This window comes from Hoplias malabaricus, chromosome 8 (assembly GCF_029633855.1).
Source record: "Hoplias malabaricus isolate fHopMal1 chromosome 8, fHopMal1.hap1, whole genome shotgun sequence".
In the NCBI taxonomy this organism is placed as follows: Eukaryota; Metazoa; Chordata; class Actinopteri; order Characiformes; family Erythrinidae; genus Hoplias; species Hoplias malabaricus.
Genome location: NC_089807.1, coordinates 37306776 through 37328130, shown reverse-complemented (window position 1 = coordinate 37328130; position 21355 = coordinate 37306776). Strand labels below are relative to the sequence as shown.

Below are 21355 nucleotides of genomic sequence, written 5' to 3'. Positions count from 1 at the left end.
TCTTTATACATTTCAACTCATTACTATTAACAAAATTATTCTTATTCTACTGAAAATTAGTCATTTCTGTAATCAGTCAAATCTTCCATTAAATCAGCATTTTTGCTGTACATCTGTAAAACACGGCTCTTCAGCAGTTGCTTAGTAACTGCTGATTTTTTTACCGCATCAACATTAAAATGGCCTCCGTATATTTTTAGCTCAAATGTGAATACAGGAATACGTTTCTACACAGCCTATACCCATCTGTAGCTCTGCATACTTTATTACCCACACTTCTTCAGTGGTCATGACCCTATCACAGGGCAGGTTTTATTTGGGTGGTGGATCAATCTCAGTGTTGCAGTGATAATGACATGGTGCTGGTGTGAGTGCATCAGACACAGTAGTGCTGCTGGTGTTTTTAACCTCTCCAAGTCACTTCTGGACTGAGAACAGTCCCCCCACCAAAAATATTCTCTGTTCATGATGAAGAACTAGAAGAAGACCGACACAAACTGTGCAGCAACAAATGAGCTACTGTCACAGACTTTGCATCCACAATGTGAACGAACAAGGTCTAATGGGGTGAAAACGGAGTGGAGAGTGTTTACAAACATCAGCAGGTGTTTAAAACTCTAGTAGCACTGCTGTGGCTGATCCATTTGTACAACAGCAACACACAAACACACTCCCTCACAACTTCTGAGACACTGCAGTGCTGAAAATGACTCATGAACCAAATGAAAGCTCTGTGAGGGTCCTGACTTTTGAAAGACAGGGTACTAAGAGCAACAGATGGACAACAGTCTGCAATTAAAGTTCTACACAGAGCATCTACAAGGCCAGTGGAGCTGAGAGAATGGACAGTGAATGTAGAAACAAGGAGGTCATTTTAAGGCTATGACTGATGTGTGTAGAACCATGAACATTCACAGGACCACTTGAATGCAAAAAAAAAGTTCTTGGTCTGGTTAAATGGTCCTTCTCTGTGGTAGAAACCCTGAGGCACACAGCTCTTTAAAGAACTATGATATTCTTTTGTGCGCAGTTTGAGTACGCTGCGCAATGTGCGTGAGGAAACAGAAGCTGTAGTGGAACTGAATGATGTCGCAGATTTTAGACCAGAAGTGTCCGGTGAGGCGCTGGAAAGGCCACCATTGCGCCAGCGCGTGATCCAGCAGCTTCAGCACCACGAAGCCGACGCACGCCAGCGCCGCCAACGCGAAGTAGCGCAAGGACACGGAGTCTCCGTGCGCGCGCTGCAGGGAGGATGCGGCGTGCACGGCGGCGACGATGTGGACGGCGAGCGCGAGCTCGAAGCCGCGCTCGTGCACCAGCGCCAGCGAGTAGCTGAGGAGCGAGCAGACCTCGGCAGCGAGCGCGCGACCGCCGGACCAACCCCGAGCGACTGCGCCGCACCACACGGGCACCCACGCAAAGATGGGCAACGTGAACCACTGGTCCAGGACAGCGGGCGCGCGGCGCAGCGTGGCCAAACGCGTCCATTGCACGGGTCCGTAGAGAAGCGCCATGAGGGCGAACACGTCCTTGGCGTTGTGGAGGTCGCGTTCCGGCCCGAGCCCGGTAATGCGCAAGTGCAGCCAGTATACACCCACCACCGTGTAGCCCGCATTCACGAGGCAGTTGAACGGCATGGCGAGGAAGGCTGGTAGGTGCGGGAGAGCGCGCTCAGCATAGTGCTCGTAGTTTGTGTCCACCGACACCTGGTCGAAAAGCCCCGTGTTGGCGACAGCCACGCAGAGAATGAACGGGACGAGGACGTGTACGAGCGCGGACATAACTCCAGTATGTGGAAATGGAACTGGACGTCACCTCACTTCTTCTGCTGTGTGTTAAACTAGAAGTGCATACCGCCACCTACCGTACTTTATTATAATCAGGAAGTAGTCTAAGCATGAGCTTCAATTGTTTAAAAACAGTGAACTGTTTGGAAGCAAACCTGTCTCATCAGACTTTGAAATATTACCACCTTTGAATTTGTAGCAGTGAATTTTTTTTGCACTGAAATTATGAATCTGAACATAATTGCCCTTGAATAGAACTCGTGAATTTTCAAGAACACGTTTACACTGTTAAAAAAAATTCAAACAATATATTTCAAAGTTGCTCAAATTCGGTAGACAAAATTCAGATACCAAAATACGAGTTACAAAAAAATTCACAAGAGTTCACTTCCGGGATTCAAGAGTTCACATCCGGGTCACCAAGGATGAGCAATCGATTCATTTCGATTTTCTCTTTTACCTTAAATGGTGCAGTAGTTGCATTCTGTCGCCGCTAGATGGCGAAATACGAACACAACTTCCATACCGTGGAAAAACTACACGCTTCCTTCCCTTAAGCTTCCTTCCGCGGATATTATCGCTTTATTTTCAGTGTCTCAAAAATCTGAAAGGCTCACTAAAGACACAATATAACAGACTATTGATATCCTGAAGATGGAGAAATTTTACTGTGGAATTTTTTTGTAATGGCCCTGTGAACATAATGTGATATGACAGGATTCAAAAAGTATTCAGACATCAGAGTGTTAGCACCTTCTAACAAAGCCGTTTTGGATTTATTTATTTTTTTGTCAGTGATGCACAATAATAAAATAAAAAATATAAATTAAGTTTGATTTAATGTTTAGTTTATTTCAAAGCTGTATGTAATGTATGTAAGCTTAATGTATGCAATTTTGTAGAACCAGCAAGCGTAAGCAAATTTTTGTAAATATCCTAGCAAAAAAAACAACACATTGCTCTCCTTCCAATGCCTGACTTCAGCTGGAGGAGTCTCTAAGTGAGAGCCCTGGAGTGTGGAGCACAATGTTTTTTTTTTCTACCTCTGTCTTCCTTTTTTTTTAAATTTCAGGTCACAGTATTTTTAATTTGTGTTATCGTCTCTTCAATATTTTTTGCACCAAGATTGCTAGCTTTTAGCAGTGCATGTGTAGAACAATGTGAAGGGCTGTACACTGGCACAAATGCACTCATTACATATTGTCGCTGTCCAATGAAAAACATCTATCTCCCAAAATAAGAACTTAAAACTTAGCTTTCAATGGAAGTCAATGTAAAAAGATTTTATTCCAAGTAATTTTGGAGCATGTATTTTTCAGGTGCAGCAGTGCAGCAGATAGTGTTGTGCAGATAGTGTTGTAGTCACACAGCCCTAGGGACCTGGAGGTTGTGGGTTCAAGTGTGCTGTGGTTTCCTCCCACGGCCCAAAAACACACGTTGGTGGGTGGATTGGCGACTCAAAAACTATTCATAGATGTGTGTGTGTGTGTGCATGAATGTGTGAGTGTGTATTACCCTGCGAAGGACTGGTGCCCCCTCCAGGGTGCGTTCCTGTCTTGCGCCCAGTGATTCTGGGTAGGCCCCGGACCCACCGCGACCCTGCATTGAATAAGTGGTTACAGACAATGCATGAATGTATCATTCATTCACTGCATCAAATTCATTGCAACTGCATCAAATTGTATGAAATTTTTACACAATTTTAAGGACAGCTGCCATTTCAAATGGTGTAGTAGATAAATTTTTTTTTAAAAAGCAGACACGTTTTTTAACTGAACAGTTATGGTATAGTCTATATTTGTAATATTTATAGGTGTAAGGATATGAAATATAAAAAAAATGCTTCTAAAGTAAATAACAGACTGTATCTTTTAACATTTTATTCAGCACCATGACACCATGACGCACAGCAAAGCAGTTTCCATATTTTGTCTTAAATATAGTTTCACTGTACTTTCCCCAGCCCTGTTGTTTGGGTCAAAGGATAACAACAGCAACACCAGTTTTTTGCCAGGTCACTGCAATGCTTGTAACTTGACTAATTTACACTCAGAAAACTAAATGCCATTTGGACAGAAAACTAACTGGTATGGGCAGTTTCAGAAGATAGGTGAGGCAGCAAATGAAAAGGAGGCGTGAGACAGACTGAAATGGGAGGAGAAAAACCCATGGATACCTGGTAGGAGACACGAAAGCAAGAGAATCAAAATGAAAAACAAAGCACGTAAGACGTAAGTAGGGTAGTCAAAACAGTTACAGAGGATGAGGGAAACAGAACACGGGAAAAGACAACAGCAGAGGTAAGACATACTCAGGAAAAAGAAAATTAGAGACCTACATGCAGTGCAGTATGATTGAAATGTTCCAAGCAGAAGTGTTGTGTAGATGGAAATGTGTTTTCAGTGAAAGCTAAATTTAATGTACTGAGGGCTGTATCGTTCAACAAAGAGATCATCCAACATTTTAAGATTAAACATTTATTAACCACTTATGTTATTTGTTGATTTTTGTTCAGTGTTTCACATGTATACATTTTGATGAAGGAAATTTGATATAATTTATCATGAGATAATAAAATACTTTTTTTTTCATGTCTTCACATTCAGATGGCTAAAAGTAGTCAGGCCTCCAGCAGTATCTCTGTGCTTCAGTCTATGCTAAACAGACATAAACAGACAACGTCTCAGTTTTATAGCCCCTCAAAAGACACAGATCAGAGTGAGAGTAAAGTTACTGTGGACAAACTGCAGTCAAACCATAAACAAGTAAATTGTTCAGAGACCACAGTTGATCCTCACAATTTAGAAAGCACAGTCAGAAATGCTTCTGATGAAGATTACAAACTGGGAAATAACTCTCAGGAATCCAGATCCTCTCCAGTTGTGTTTCCCAAATGGGAAAGAAGGAAACTTGCTTCTTATCGTTTGGACCACCTGACGAAAGCAGTGGAAGAACATGCACTGACAAGAGACTGTGGTTCTGAGTGTGGAAATATGGGAGAGCAGCCAGGGCTGGAGCAGGAACCCCGTGGAACTGAATCAGGGTTCAAGAGTGGGAAGGACACTCCAGTTCAGGAAGAACCTGGGACAATAAGCCATGGCTCAGAACTGCTCTCAGGTCCAACTTCAGGCTCATGTGTTATCACCGAAACAGCGGTATCAGAGATGGAATCAAGTGAATGTGGCATCAACCTTAAGAGTGTAGTACAAACAGAGACCCAAGAACTATCAATCACAGAGAAATCTGTGACTAAACAAGGTCTGGACACTAGCTTCACTTGCAAGACGTTTATGGATCCAGTCAGTAGGCCATCGCTGTCTGATTCGGATTCAGTACAGACCAACCCAAGAAGTGACAGTTCTCTTTCAGTGCCAAACAGCCTCTGTGTGTTGGATATGGATGAAGCAATCGACAATTCATGCTCAAAAACACAAAAAAAGATAAAGAGAAAGAACATCGCTCAAAAACTGATTGCAAGATTGAAAAAGGGTATAGATCAGAAGAGCAGTAGTAGCAGCCACTGTGAAGAAAACGAGTCTCAATCTGTAAGTTTTTAAGCCTACTCTTCTTAAAAATGTCCTTTAGTAGAGACAATGATTAAATGGAATCATAACAGTACATTATTTGCTAGGTTAAATAATGTTTCTTCATGGTTGTCATCTTATTTTTGTACTATCTAGAAGCCTTTTAGGTCAGGATTATGTGGTAATTACTAACCTTTCCACTGAAAACTTGGCTTTTATCTTAAAATTGATCAAAATTCATTTAACAAAGTCTCTGTTCTGATGGGTTCTCTCACTTCTATTGACTTAAATACATTTAAAATCAGGTTACTTCAAATGAGGAAGAACAGTCTCCAGTGAGGTTCCAGTCAAGCCCTTCCTTCTCTCCCAGTGAAAACAGTTCCAATATGGCGTCCATCACATTTGAAAGGCAAGTGTCCAAAAATGACTTGCTTTTTCTGGCTTTGATTTTAATATTCACAGAAGTGGTAATTATGTTGCTGAAGCATGCAAAATGGTTCTTATAAGGACAATAGCATGGCTTCAGTTTACTAGCTTCGGCCAATCAACAATCAAGAGATGAGCTATGTAAAAACACACATAAGAAATAAACATCTAAAACCTGGCCAAGGCTACTCGTAAAACCCAGTTAAGTTCATGCAATATATGAAATATATTACTGCACATTTTAATGTTAACAGTTTTAAATAATAGATTTTATACTTATTATTCCATTCTGTACATTGTTTAAGAATTACCATGATGAAAAGATGTATGCAGCACAAGTAAAATGCAAGGTAGAATTTTCACTGTGTGCTATTGATTCCATAATGTCAAAAGTTTTTTTTATTGTCCTCTTATAATTAAAGCATAAATGAAAGGATTTCCCTCAGCATAACATTTGCAAACCTCACATAGTTTATTCCTCTAAAGCTTGTCACATTTCAAGTTCAGTGGCATTCCCACATTCCTCATGAAAAATACCTACACACACTAATAAAAGCACTGTGATCTTCAGAATTGAAGAAGAAATTATGTTGACAATTAATAATCATTGTCAATGACATGACAGGATGTGGTGTGATATAGACTGTATAAAGGAAAAGGGTTATACCTGTGGTATTAGTATCATGTATCCTGCTTATCTAAAAGATCTCAAACAATGTAAGGCATCCATGTCACATGACGTTATCAGAGGTGTCTCTCTGATACACAGTAGTCTTTTTTTGTCTATGACGCACACTGCAACGAAAAATCATAGATGTGTGTGTTTATGAAATGTGTTTGTTTTCCATTCTGATCAAATTTGACAAAGATTTGCTACAAACGGCTTAGGGAAGGGATTGAAATTCAGAGCACCAGAACATTCTGGAGCATAAGATAGACAAAACTGCAAAGATTACGCCAAATAAACATTATACATCCATGATTATCCTAGATGCAAAGTCAGAGGCTGTAGCTAATCTGTTGCTGCTCATCAGTAATCACATCAGTAGTACACAGTAGTATCTAATGTGTGCTTATATAATATAGTAAAAAAAAAGAAGAAAAAATTCTAAGACAAGACAGCAGGTAGTGTCGCAGTCACACAGCTCCAGGGGCCTGGAGGTTGTGGGTTTGATTCCCGCTCCAGGTGGCTGTCTGTGAGGAGTGTGGTGTGTTCTCCCCGTGTCTGCGTGGGTTTCCTCTGGGTGACTGTCTGTGAGGAGTGTGGTGTGTTCTCCCTGTGTCTGCGTGGGTTTCCTCCGGGTGCTCCGGCTTCCTCCCACAGTCCAAAAACGCATGTTTGTAGGTGGATTGGCAACTCAAAAGTGTCCGTAGGTGTGAGTGTGTGAGTGAATGTGTGAGTGTGTGTGTGAGTTGCCCTGTACACCTCCAGGGTGTATTCCTGCCTTGCGCCCAATGATTCCAGGTAGGCTCTGGACCCACTGTAATTTTTTTCAGTAATCGTGGGTTCAGGTTCAGGTTCTAGTGACACCAATTTAATTCCATAGGTCCACCACCCAAATCATACCTGCAGAGCTTCATTTTGATTAAACAGACCTATGATTATACTTAAACTGTAGAATGTCACTGAGTGGTGATTGTGTTAAACAAACCGACTTGGTTCACATTCACTGATGATGAATAGCTAGAGAAACACACCAGTTATTTTAAAAGTTAACCAGGATAGCAGGCAGGAAATTGGAAATACAGTTTGCTATGTGTAAAATAACACTCTGGAATTACAGCAGTGAAATGAAATCTGCTCTGAAAATTAAATTCACTAATTGACTCATCTAATAATAACTCTAATTTCAAATATAAACTTGTTATATATATTGTTAGTAATATATATATATATTATACTATATTTACTTTTATTTTACATTACTTTAATTGCGGTTACAGTGTTAACCATTTTATATTTTATTATTTTGTTTTATAAAAACCTTGTAAAGCTGCATTTGTGTGTTTGTGTATTTATGTATGATAGTTGCTGTATAAAAAAAGAATTTGATCAATTAATTAAATGACAGCAGGGAGACTAACACATATATATTCTGCATTGTGAAAAGATGGAAAAATTAATTTAAAAAGTAGACAGAATTTGAAAAATAGACACTGAGTAAGACCTCTCCCTAACTAAACATCACTCTCTAAATTAAGTTGTAATATCTTACATTACAGGACTTTTACACTACGAAGCTTCAGTTTCAACCTGGAGCCCATCAACTTACTGGAGGAGGTCCTTACAGGAGACGAGTGGGAGAGATTCCTACCCGTCAAAGAAAACATCCTGCAAGCAGAGACCGACAGTCAATCAGAGTCTGAGAGATCTTGTCAACCAGATGAAGTACAATCTCACAATGTGGTCATAAATCAGGAGGGATCTGAAAGCACAGAGCAAAGTCAGTCAGATATAGAGCAGATCAAACATAGTGACCTTCCAGTGGAAAAGGTCAGCCAGTTGCAGCAAAGACAAGGAAAGTCCAACTCAATAGTTTTCGCAATTCCCAAGGCACTGATCACAAATGGCGCAGTAAAACAAAGGAAATCTGAAGTGCCACTGAATGAACCTTCTAACGGTGATGACATTTATGACTTTATGGAGGTGTATATGTTTCCAAAACATGACATACCAAGTAAGACAACGGGAATGGATCCACCACTAGACATATCTGCAGTCAAGGTGAAGAAAACTGTGTATTAAATTATGTGTTAACTACGATGTCAAAAGTATGGATAGCACTCTTTGTAGGTGTCCATTGGGTCAGTGTATATCTGAAAATATATGTATACAAAAATACAATAATGTGAATGAAATACACTAGTGGCACTGCAATGGGAGGTGTCACTGCTGCACGACTCCAGTGCCATAGGGGGAATGGGTCTACTATGCTGCCACTGGAGTGTGGGTGTGTTGTTTTAGGAAGGGCATCTTGTGTAGGAATGGTGCCAAGCTGTGCAACAAATCAACAACAAATATGAATGAATTAGGCTAGTATAAATATGGTAGTATTAATCTCTCACTCTCTCTTTGTCACTTCTTCCTCCCTTGTGAAGTCACTGGGACTGTTAGACAATTCTGCACTAAAGAGTCGAATCCACTTGAGCAAAAAGAGGAAGCATCGACCACCAAAAAAGAAGACAAAAGGTGAGAAACCACAGAGCTCTAGCATAATAACAACAGTACATTCTTAAAATTGTGTTATTTTTATATATTACAGATAACTTGTATATAATAATTCATCAGTTTTTTGCACTCCTTCCTCTGGAATTGCATACTCTGCACATTCTGATTTCTTTTTAATGTCCTGTGCTGGTCCTGTGTGCTATGACAATAAGGTTGTACCCATTCTCTTATTACCGATTAGTCAGCTAGGACAATATATAAACTTCTCTCTGTCCCCCTCTCCTTATCTCAGGAAAGTCAGATGTGATAGATAATTCCAAGTTCTACACATCCTGCTCATCCACAGAGCTTCCTCCTCAAAGCAGTGCCTCTTCAGCCTCATCCTCCACTAAGTCTGCCACCACTCCAACTTCTTCCTCTGTATTCTACACAAGTTTTTCAGATCAAACTTTGCCCTGTGACTCTGAAGTTTCCTCAGACTGTGCACCTGCTGATGAGAAGGTCAGTCAGAGCTCACATTTATGAAGTAAATTAGTGTAACATTATTTCTAAAATGTGTCAGTTTTAAAATTTACTGATTTTTTTTTATATAAATAGTCAGACAAATCCTTGCTTCTCCAAAATGTTAACTGTACCAGAGGATGCAACATTTGTTTTTCCAGTTTTCTTTTGTTAACATTTCTATTCATCCAGTAATCATGAAACTTTGACCCAAGTGAAAGGGTTACTTGATTTCTTTTAATTTAATTTCTATTAATAACACCATATTTTTAAACACATTTTAGTAGATAGATTGGCTACTCAAAAATGTCCATAGTGTGAATGTGTTGTGCCGGATCCAGGGTGTTTTCCTGCCTTGCGCCCAATGATTCTGCATAGGCTCCAGTCCCACCATGACCCTGAACTGTAAAAATGGCTATATCCAGTGAATTAATTAATGTAATATTTAAAATAATTGTGATATGACATTAAAGTCAAACAGCACAACAACAATATAAATTTATTCTCCAAAGCCTCAGACAAGTTGAGTTTCAGTGTCTTTTTTAAAGGGTACTTGAACAGTTATGTTAATGGGCTCACAATCCAGCTTGATAACCCCTTTAGAGAAAAGTTATATCCTGTCTAAACTTAATCTAACCCTAGCTATAATGTAATACTTTTTTCTGTGTGTGTGTGTGTGTGTGTGTGTGTTTTTTTTATCTGCAGCAAAATGCCAAAGACAGACTTGGGCAAATTAAACTGTGGAAACGGAAGTCCTAATTCATTCCTGGAAGGTGTTATAAAAGACACAAAATGTACCTCTGACCTGGAAAATATTAATTAATTTGTTCATTGTCTATAACCCCTTACCCAGTAATGGGTCACGGTGGGTGCGGAGCCTACCCAGAAACACTGGTTGCAAGGCACGGCCTGCCAGTCATGGAACCACACACTCATACATTCACACATATTCATAGCTGTTTACACCTTAAGTATCCAGTCAATCTAGCAATGTGTGTGTTTTTGGACCATGGGATGAAACCGTGGGCACCTGGAGAAAACCCACACTGACGGGCGAGCACACCAAGTTCCTCACCACTGACCCAAGGCTGAGCTTGAACCCACAACCTCATGACCCTGGAGTGCCACCATGCCTCCTCCTGGATAACTTATTAAAATAATTTTTAAAATATTAATATAATTATGCGATATTCTTAGTAACATTTAAATTAAAAGTAAAGTAATTTAATCGTGTTAAAAGTGCGTTCCATTTGGTGATAATAAAATAAAGTTAGCGATGTATATACATTTCAGTTTATTTCTGGGTTTTATTTACTGATAATATAATTACGTTTTTACACATAAGTTTTAAAAACGTGTTATTTCTATGCATGTTTTTGAATGTTACAGTAAACTGAATTTAAAGAGAATGTCTATGTGGGGAAACGCAGCTCTACTCGGCGTCTTTTAAGGTGGAACGATATGTTTAAGGGAGAATAACGACTGTTGTTGCTACGTGGCTCGAGTTTAACTTGTCTGTAAGTTTTTTTCACTCTTTGAATTACCACAGAAACTCATTTGTAAACTGGAGATGTTTAGTTTTATATCACTTGCTGTAATGCAAGTAGTCGTCTCCCGAGTTTGGAGACATTTCCACCTTAAGTAAATATTATTAAGCCAGTATTTCCCTTCTCTTTTACCCGGACATGTCTTTTTTTTTTTTTTAGACTTAAAAAAGTGTCCGGGGGGAATTTCACAAACGTCCGGGATTTTGTTTTTCTAAATTCACAAACTAGTCCCGCCCTCCCCTTCTCCGATTGGTTCGCTTGAGTGAGAAGGGGGCGTGGTGAAGTAGCCTAAAATCTTCTGATTGGACGATCTGACTCGAGCTACCGTTATTGGTCGATAACCTTCTCTGTAAACATTTAATTGGTCAGTCTGCACGTCAGTAGTCCTTGTTTACGTCAGGCAAAACTCATGTACCCACCCTCATCTCGAGCAGTTATGCCGAAACGTAAATGTAAGTTCTCGGGTGAATTAAAAAAGAAATTCCCATGTTTTGTGTAGCAAATAAAGGTGTAAAGGAACTAAAAGCACACGTAGGTTCAGCTAAGCACACAACGGCAGCGTGGGGCGTGACCTAAATCCCCCCGGGACGTGTCCTCTTTTTCACCATCTCGGATCTGGTCACCCTAACCTAGAGCAGAAATAAAACAGTCCTATTTTAGGTTCATGCTTTTCAGCCTTTGGAGTTTTCTCCGTTGTCTAACAACTAGAGAGAGAGGGAGAGAGAGAGAGAGAACCCCAAAAACATTGACTGCGATTAGAGAAGGTCCACAACAGCAGAGGTGATTAAAGCAGTACTTCTATTCCTCATGTATTAGGATATTTATTGTGTATTAAATGATATGTAAAGTTTCTGCATGCAGTGCAGGACAACTGAAAGGTGCACCATTACACTTTTGCTATGGTTCTTGGTTTTACTAATTTGGCCTGCATACAAGCACTACATTCTGAGTATCCTTGTACTGTAAAATTTTGCCTTGATTACAATAGCTGTGGCGAAACTGTTGAAGATTTGTATATTCAGAGTTGGAATTTAGCATTTTTAACAAGTTCATTAAGAGTTTATGAATGTCTAAGGCTTTATAACTGGAAATGTGTTTGTGTTTATGCCCATTCCATAATACATATTTTGCATCCACAATTTCTTAATTATTAAGGTACAATCACTGAAAAAGCACAAATACACATTCATTTAAACATATTTATATAACATTTTTATTTCAATACAACACATGCCATTCAAGTGATTTAACTGATATTTCCAATGAATGTACTACTTAAATCTATAAATAATAATATATACACTGGCATTTACTAAACTGAATAAATGTGAACATGCTAACCGATTTCTACTTACAAAGATACTTTATATTTTTGCTCTTACTGCTGGCCTGAAAATGACCATGTAATATTGCATCTGACACTGAAACGTGTAATTTCACTCAGTACAGGAATCTGATTCAGCTATTTACAGCATGTTGTGCTATTGTGATATTAAAGCTGGATTGGGTGATTTGTACATAGCAGTGAGTACGCCAGTTTCTTCAGAAAGAAATCCATCTGAAATAACCCAACACTACATTCAGTCCTTGTTCTAATCATTTTGTTCTGCCCAGTGAAATAACTAGACTGAGTTTTTACAAGTCTTGTGCCTTATACAGACAAGGAATCTTTTTATTTATTTTGTCAGAGCATTTAATTTATTGACTGCTCTCAGGATGTAGAGTATTTCAAGAAACTTAAATTTTTTTTACGACCAATCAAGTTCTGTAGTTGAGATGTCACAGACAACTGCTGTTCATTTTTACTGACAAATGGAAAAGGCTCCAGAGTCGTTAGAGAACTTGTCTTCAGGTTTGATCGAAAGCTGACTGTGGTCCCTTGTCCGGTACATTGCGCTGGTATAGGATTCTGTTCTTTCAATATTTGTGTCTGACACCTAGAAAAAGAAACAAAAGGATTTTTGATTTGGTCAAAAAGCACTAAATCCTTTACTGTGTGCATTGACTCCACATGAGTAAAATAAAGTACATCAAAATAATATTGTCTTTGTTATTTTTACAATAATTACAGTGACACTATTTACATGGAAGTGATGACACGTGTAAATCAAGCAAACAACAGTTTTCCAGCATGTGTCTGAGATGACTGTCTGTGATTCTACCTCTTCGAATTTTTTCGCCTTGTACTGGTCAGCTCCTTTCAGGAAATTCAGAAGGATTATATCACAAAGCACTGCCCCCTAAAATCAAACAAAAGGTCTGATTTGAATCCTACACCATCAGATACAAACTGCTTTATAGAATATTTGTAATATATTATAATATTGTAGGTCTTACCACACCCACTGAAGTAAAGGCAGCCACCATATTGATTAAAGTTGGGATCATGTTAAATTTTCCTGCCTGAAAAGACAGCAGAAAGTACAGTGGACCACTTGCTCACATGAAGTTTATTTATGGAAGCATTTTATTAGTGTAGTTCACTGGTAACTCACATCTCCGTTGACCATCACATCAAATCTGATAGCATAAGCCTTAAGCAGAGTGCGGTACTCTGTCCCATTTTCTGCCTTGTAATATTTGGCAAACCTTAGAGAGAATAAAGCATTTCAGTCTTCATATTTTCAACGTCATATCTACCTCCATCTGATTGTAAATATTCAGAATATTACTTTGGACCGTAGATAAATTGTCTGCATTTGTGTTACAGATGTATTGAGTCCTGGCTTCTGTCAACAGTTAGTGAACACAGAAAAAGAAGTTTAAATATAATGAGCTATGTCAGATCACCACCACTGGTGATCTGACTGGTGTGAGAGCACCCCACGCTCCAAATTTTATTCACTATTTACAGTATTAAGTCTTAGGGTTAATAACTGAATAAGTTCTATATTATATACAAATACAATCTGGATACTGACATTTATAGAAGGTTTAAATTGACAAGTTAAAAGATCAGCACCTGAAATTGTATCCTGGTGAAACATTGTTTTTTTCAGACATGGCGTCAAGACGTGTGAAGGAATATGCAGGCTTACATTCTTCCTCTGATTTATCCAGATCACACACCCAAGATATTTTTATTCCTATTACTCCACCCTGACAAAGACACACACATAGATGTCAAAGATTTTTAAGCCGTTTGAAGTCAATTGTGTGCTATAATTTTCAGTCCATACCACCTTTTTGTTTTATGAGGGTAATGAATTGTGAGAAAAAAAGTTATTTTTAATTCTTCTTTATATATGGACAAATATTTCACATTTTACAACCAAATGAATGTTCTATTGTAATTATTCTAAGCATTAAATCTGTTGTCCTAGTTATTTAGCTTACATATTAACTCACAATAAACCAATAGAAGAGACCAGAAATCTGGACTGGACCCAGTTAAATAATAGTTAAGACTTGGTCTCAAAGCTGACTCAATCTTGATTTGACATTTTAACTTGCTATCAGTACTCTTTAGTTTCTTGACTCGGTCTCTGATTTTTTGATTTCCTGTCTTAATTAGAATCGTCTAATTTTATGGCACGCTATAAAAGAGAAGAAGAGAATGTCTGACATTGTTAGCGAGGTTGATGAATTTCTGGTTGGCCAACCGCACGACATCCCCCACTTTGAATATAGGGCAGTAGCTGTTGCTCTCAAAATCAAAATTGCAGGTGTTTATATAGGAACTGTTAATGGTGGGCAAGAAGTTTCCTCTGTGAGATAGAGACAGAAAAACATAAGAGATAGAGGGAAATATTAATAGTAAGACATTAAACATATTTCACATATGGAACGTTTGAACATTTAAATCCTATAATGAAAGTCACATAAAGTTGTAAACTTTATATTGTTATAGAGGTCTGTTTATTAATAAATGTAAACACAATTAATTTGGTAACTGGAATAATCATTCATTCAGTCAGTCATTATCTGTAACCCTTATCCAGTTCAGGGTCGGGGTAGGTCCAGAGCCTACCTGGAATCATTGGGCACAAGGCGGGAATACACCCTGGAGGGGGCACCAGTCCTTCACAGGGCAACACACTCACACCTATGGACACTTTTGAGTCGCCAATCCACCTACCAACGTGTGTTTTTGGACTGTGGGAGGAAACCGGAACAAACCCACGCGGACACAGGGAGAACACACCAAACTCACAGACAGTCACCCGGAGCGGGAATCGAACCCACAACCTCCAGGTCTCTGGAGCTGTGTGACTGCGACACTACCTGCTGTGCCACCGTGCCGCCCTCTGGAATAATCAAATTATGCAAAATAAAGACACAAAAAGGGAAAAACAAGGTTTTAAGGGGAGAGCAATGATATAAATCTATGGATGTTCTTCTTGTACATGTTTCGTGCCTTACTTATTGAAGTTGAAGCGAGGAAAGCGAATGCTGTTTTTGATGAATATGGTGAAGTTCTCCACCTCCATCATGGGTTTACTGAAAGAACAAAGAGAAAAGAAAAATGTTTTAGCTCTTCAGTCTGTTCATCCATTAATTTAATCATGAATGCACTGTTTATAGCACTGGTAAATAAGATTCATGATAAATAAATACAGCATTCATAGCAATGCATCATTCATCGTGCCACTCATTCATGCATCTACATACTCACACGGGGACATCGTCTATCTCTGCTGGACACCAGCCTTTAATCTGACATCTTTTCAATGTACTGTTGAATGGCACGCACTCTCCGGTTAATAAACCTAACAGAGACACACACATGCCTTTATCACAGATATATTTCCATTCGTATTAGAGAGCCTGGCTATGATAGTTGTGTGTAGTCACTCGCAGAATCAATAATTAATAATCAATGGCTGCAGATAAATATATATGGTCTGTGCCAAGAATGAAGTTAAAATCAAATGAATACCCAAAATTTCTTATATTTCAAAAGTTGATTGTGAAACTTGGCTTGTGATCGGAAGGTTGCAGGTTCAATCCCCAGAGCCGGCAGGTCATGACTGAAGTGCTATTGAGCAAGGCACATAACCCCTCTAATTGCTCCCTGGGCGCCGTGGCTAGGGCTGCCCACCGCTCCGGGCATGTGTGCTCACTGCTCCCTAGTATTCACCAGTGTGTGTGTACATGTATGTTTCACTGCACGGTTTGGGTTAAATGCAGAGAACAAATTCCTCTGTGTTCCAGCACAGTGGCCAATAAAGTGATTCTAATTCTAACTAAAATATGAAATACATTCATTCATTATCTGTAAGCGCTTATCCAGTTCAGGGTCGCGGTGGGTCCAGGGCCTACCTGGAATCATTGGGCGCAAGGCGGGAATACACCCTGTAGGGGGCGCCGGTCCTTGACAGGGCAACACAGACACTCACACATTCACACCTAAAGACACTTTTTGAGTCGCCAATCCACCTACCAATGTGTCTTTTTTTTTTTGGACCGTGGGGGGAAACTAGAGCACCCAGAGGGAACCCACATGGACACTGGGAGAACACACCAAACCCTTCACAAACAGTCACCGGGTGCGGGACTCAAACCCACAACCTCCAGGGCCCTGGAGCTGTGTGACTGTGCCAACGTGCCACCCCCATATGAAATACAACTTTTGAAAATTCATTTTGGCACATCTATATTATCCTTGTAAATGAAATGACCAACAAATGTTAATTGACCATCTTACCATTTGAACCTGGCCTTGTCAGGATTCTTGCGCAGTCATCATTACTATCACAATTAAACTTCATTTTACTCTAAAAAAAAAAAACAAACAAACACACACACAACACTATTATTCTGAAAGGAGGTGGAACTGTTAAGCAGAAAATGAAATAGACCAAAAATAAAACAAAATAAAATAAATGTAAAAAAATCAAAGAAAGGATCTTTTGATGTTCTCAGAACATTGGGCTGAATGTCCAGAACCCTGACCTCAACATCACTGAATGTTGACTGAACTTCAAATGTCCTATTAAATGTTTTCTGCTTTCTCTTGACCACAAAAAAATTGCACTTCATGAGAATTTTGATTGGAAATTAAATCAATCAAAGTTAAATGTGTGGGACTGACCTCAGGACATAGACCCTGCACCTGGTTGTCTGTGCTGATGAGTTTAGTGATGATACAGAACACTGACGCCCCCTGCATGACAAGTACACAGACAAAAACAATTAAACTCTATGTGAAACGGGGTTCTGACCTTAAACCTTGTGCTTTTATAACTCCTTTATTTAAGCTAAGTGAGCTGCTAGCACATGGTTTACCTGTGTGGGAGTGACATAGTCAGCCACATCCATGATCTTGTTGTGGTGCTCTCCAAATCCTTTCACTTTAGTCGTCACTGATGATTCTATAGCAGTGTCTCTCTCCTGATAAGCCTTCTCATGCAAAAACACCCAACTGGGGGAGAAGAGGAAGGTAATGTGCAGTTTGCCAAGAACCCACTCAGTCACAAAGCTACTCACTCACACACATTTACTCACAGATTTACTCACACATCATACAATTATTGACATATCCAGTCACCCACACTTTCATTCACTCACTCATTATCTCAGTTACTCACTGACTCACTGACTTTTACTGTAAATATAATTATGAGAATAGCAGATGAAATGGATATTTGAACACCATTTGCTTGAGAATGAGAAGCAATTTTGCACAACACACAATCCTTTCTGCCCTCCCTGTTAAAACACCAACTCTCGCACTGATAAAAATGTGCAGCACACATTACCTTACACCCCTCACCACCATTTCTCTGTGTTGTAGGATTACATGTGTGTACATTTTTTTAAACAGTACTTTCCATTATAACCTAACAGAATATTAATTACTGCATTAGCTGTACAGTATATCACAGTTTTAAAAGCAAATCTGCTGTTTCCTTCTGTGTGGAAGCCTAATACACAGTAAAGAAAAATCATATAAGAGCAGAACTTCCTTAATATCTCTGTAGTTTTTTCCAAGACAATAATGAGATTAGATGGAAAGACAAGTGTAATTTTTTTTAGATATTTCTCCTGAGTGTCTCCTCTTGAGGCTTGGTAGGAGAAATCCAAGTAAAGTTTCACACTGGGCTCAGAAATAAAATGTATTGAAAAAACAGGAATTCAATAATTTTTCATCCATTACTGAAGCTGTAAATAACTATTAATATTTTTGATCTGGTCTCTCAAGCCACCTTTTCATCTGGCACTATTTCTGGAGTGTCTTGGACCATCAATGAGCAGCATTTAAGCAATATATTTTCTTCTTGGATTGGACACATCTCAAGAAGCACCATGCTCACTGATATCTGTCTGAAAAAAACTATGATTAAAAAAATGTTAGTAGAATGTTGTTGAACTTAGTTGTAATTAGGTAAACAGGTAGATATACACAATGACACAACATCACACACACACACACACAAAGATTTACCTGTCTGTTTGACTAATGAATGAGCTTACTCAAAATCAACAGCCTTACCCCACGAAGTAAGAGATGATTAGCAGCTGAACAACTCTGTTGATGATGCCAATGGTCCAGCTCTTCACCACCACAGACTTTGTTGTCTCATAGGTGAAGAAATCCGTAATACAGCCCCACATCTTTCACACACTCACACTGCAACAACTGAACACACAAAAAATCAGGGTTCTTCAGTGAGGCTTTGCTGGTTTTCCTTTGGTGTCAAAGTCAAAAAAGCTAGTGCTCCTTTTTTTAAAGTTTACCAGAAAGACCACAGAATAGAAAATAAGCACTTCAGTTAGTGATTTGGATAAAGAAGATGTAAAATAAAGTGTGAGTGCAGCAGAATGTCTTTGCTGAGTTTCCTCCCTCCCTCACTATAGCACTTTCCCCTCTTTTTATGTCCCCTCCCCCTTTCTCAGCCTCTCTCACACACACATACACTTAAGTTACATACAAGACCAAAAGGCAAACAGATCTGTTGGTCATCATCATCATCATTTTTATTTAGTGCCCACCCCCTGCTCAAAGATCTTAATGTTTCATCAGGTGTTCACAGTTCCATACTTTTGTATAACAATTTAATATTTAATATAAATTAGATTAAATATTCAATGTTAATTAATATTTTTATCATTTCTAGCATTAGATTTTATACTGTTATATTTTATCATTTCTATCATTTACTGAAAACAAACCTTGTTGTCGTTTTTTTTTTTTTTTTGGTTTTGTTTTGTCTGACATCATTTTGAAAATGGCAGTTTACACTAAAAATATTAAAATAAATACACCATTAAAGGTCACTGAACCTTAATAATGTTCCCTTTCTGTAGTTGGAGATACAGTGTTTAAACCTGATCCAGTGCCCTGATCTTAGAGAAAAACATATTTTATTGGGTGTAGACAATAACATTAAACATTTAACATTGCAGAAAAATGAAAATGAAACGTGAGAATTATTACTGAAAGAGAAGAGGACTGGTTCAAATACAGAGATATAAATAACTATTTTAACAGATACTGAGAAGACTTGGGCTATTAGAGTGAGTTCCTGTTCTTTGATGGTCAGGACCTCACAGGACCACCACAGAGCAGGTATGATTGAGGTGGTGGATCATTGTAAGTGTTGACGTGACACTGATGTTGTGGTGGTATATTAGGACGTGTTGCACTGCGATGAGTGGATCAGACACAGCAGTGCTGCTGGAGTTTTTAAACACATTCGAATCACTGTCCACTCTGTTGGACACCCCTGCCTCATTGGTCCTTGTAGATAGCATACAATTGCTCATCTGCTGCTGCACAGATTATGTAGTCATTCTCTGGTCCTTCAGCAATAGTCAGAAGATGCTGTTAGCTGGATATTTTTGTTTGGTGGACTATTCTCAGGCCAGCAGCCACTTTTACCAGCACAACACACAGTAAAACAATACCACTACATCAGGAACTCTGCAGTTTTGAGTGTGATCTGCCACCCAAATAATACATGCTCTGTGTTGGTCCTTCACCACATATATGTGTATAATTATATATGTGTGTATGTTGTGTATTTAAATGTTTTAACAAATTACTACAAGAATGTTTTGGATCAGATCTGAACTAATCCATAGATGTGGAGCTGAGAAGGAACCATCACTGGGAAAAACAAACAGACATAACCAAATTTGAAGCATGTTCTCAGAAAAGTGAACTGGACACTCCACAGATCAGATTACTTGGATCATGTGAAAAAGCAGAAAAAGATGTGTGTTGACACAGAAAACACTGAAAAATTATAAAAGTGGTTTCTAAGTTTTTGATGTTTATGTGAAATTTGTACATTTTAAAAGGAAACTAAATAAACCAAATACAGGACTATACTAATGTTATCACTTTCCTACAGAGAAGAGAAAATGTATTTCATCATGCCATAACCTACAAGTCACTCTTTGGATTACAGTGCAGAGAACCGAATCAACAACAGAACTGGTTTAACCCTGTGTTTGCTGGGGCCAGCGCTACAAGAAAAGGAGGTACGATAAAAATGAGATATTAAGGCAGCAGGGTTCTTTAAAGCATTAATGCAGTCAAGTCAGCGGGACATTAGAACCCTATTACTCTATTATAGTATGAGAAAGGACAGAATGGCTGCTGCTAACTAAGTTAGGAGAACTGAAAATCCAGTAATAACACCACTATGGATTTTAATGTGAAAGAAATTAAAGGATTACACTTTCTCAAGAGACTTTACTACACTAAAGAGAATGCCAATCCACACACACACACACACACACACACACACACACACACACACTAACCATGATTACAGTCTCTTAACATGAACATAAGTGGGGCCATTAGGCCTGTGGTTTTACTCTCATGTAGCAACGATTTTCTCTCACAAAAACACACAAAATAACACACACCACAAGAGAAAAACACAACAGAGTAGCAGAGTTCAGACAACAGTGTGGGGGTTGGAAGAAGATTATGATCATTTAAAGTGATGCTGAGTGCCGGACATCCGATTTGATTCTCATGAAATAGGAGCTTGAGGAGAGAGAGACAGGGGAAGAGAGAGCGATATATAGGTAATGAAACAGTGACGAGGAGAGACAGAGAGGGGGCGAGAAAATGGACTGGACTCAATACAAATTGATGAATAAGACTGCAGCAAATGCAATAAGAAGCAAAGTAGACAGAAAAAATGGACAGATTAGAAAGAAGGTTCATGATGAACATAGGGCAGACAGCAGTATCTTTTTGGTGTACGATCAGCTTCAAATTTTCTTCAGTTTTTCCTCTAGCATCTACAACATCTGCAGCAATCAAATGATCCACTACACTACATGAGTAAACACTACAGTACCCATAATTCAATTAGTCAAACAAATATGACAGCGCTGAAATTCACTGATAACCAACTCCAGCAAACACCAATGTTCTAAGGCATGCTTTAGGAATTAAGACTAAATGAACACTGTAAAGGGGATTAGGGTTTTCTA

The 21355-nt window shown here is 38.9% G+C and overlaps 3 protein-coding genes across 3 annotated transcripts; 1 reads left to right on the top strand and 2 right to left on the bottom strand.

The window, feature by feature from the left end:
* Positions 1-24: 24 nt before the first annotated feature.
* On the bottom strand, positions 25-1820 carry tmem187 (transmembrane protein 187). The gene has a single exon (XM_066679113.1). The coding sequence runs from the start codon at positions 1779-1781 to the stop codon at positions 1008-1010; it is 774 nt and encodes a 257-aa protein (XP_066535210.1). The 5' UTR covers positions 1782-1820; the 3' UTR covers positions 25-1007.
* A 2186-nt stretch (positions 1821-4006) lies between these two features.
* On the top strand, positions 4007-10667 carry si:dkey-9i23.6 (uncharacterized). Its single transcript, XM_066679025.1, has 7 exons — positions 4007-4087; positions 4394-5332; positions 5617-5720; positions 7961-8462; positions 8837-8927; positions 9199-9407; positions 10113-10667. Exons 2-7 carry the CDS (start codon positions 4394-4396, stop codon positions 10164-10166), a joined length of 1899 nt encoding a protein of 632 aa, XP_066535122.1. The 5' UTR covers positions 4007-4087; the 3' UTR covers positions 10167-10667.
* A 2086-nt stretch (positions 10668-12753) lies between these two features.
* p2rx3b (purinergic receptor P2X, ligand-gated ion channel, 3b) lies at positions 12754-18511 on the bottom strand. The gene is made up of 12 exons (XM_066679026.1): positions 18390-18511; positions 17183-17318; positions 16989-17060; positions 16602-16671; positions 15570-15663; positions 15317-15394; positions 14520-14661; positions 13917-14053; positions 13450-13543; positions 13292-13357; positions 13117-13194; positions 12754-12891 (listed from the first exon to the last, which is right to left on the bottom strand). Exons 1-12 carry the CDS (start codon positions 18509-18511, stop codon positions 12757-12759), a joined length of 1224 nt encoding a protein of 407 aa, XP_066535123.1. The 3' UTR covers positions 12754-12756.
* Positions 18512-21355: the final 2844 nt, after the last annotated feature.

What these genes read in the sequence shown, in the direction of transcription:
- tmem187 (XM_066679113.1), bottom strand. Translation starts at nt 1,781, where the DNA reads ATGTCCGCGCTCGTACACGTCCTCGTCCCGTTCATTCTCTGCGTGGCT.
- si:dkey-9i23.6 (XM_066679025.1), top strand. Translation starts at nt 4,394, where the DNA reads ATGGCTAAAAGTAGTCAGGCCTCCAGCAGTATCTCTGTGCTTCAGTCT. An exon ending in GCGTCCATCACATTTGAAAG is followed by an intron (nt 5,721 to 7,960) that starts GCAAGTGTCCAA and finishes CTTACATTACAG; the next exon opens with GACTTTTACACTACGAAGCT. An exon ending in TAGACATATCTGCAGTCAAG is followed by an intron (nt 8,463 to 8,836) that starts GTGAAGAAAACT and finishes TCCCTTGTGAAG; the next exon opens with TCACTGGGACTGTTAGACAA.
- p2rx3b (XM_066679026.1), bottom strand. Translation starts at nt 18,511, where the DNA reads ATGTGGGGCTGTATTACGGATTTCTTCACCTATGAGACAACAAAGTCT. An exon ending in GACAAGGCCAGGTTCAAATG is followed by an intron (nt 15,664 to 16,601) that starts GTAAGATGGTCA and finishes TGTCTCTGTTAG; the next exon opens with GTTTATTAACCGGAGAGTGC. An exon ending in AGGCGAAAAAATTCGAAGAG is followed by an intron (nt 12,892 to 13,116) that starts GTAGAATCACAG and finishes TTCTTTTTCTAG; the next exon opens with GTGTCAGACACAAATATTGA.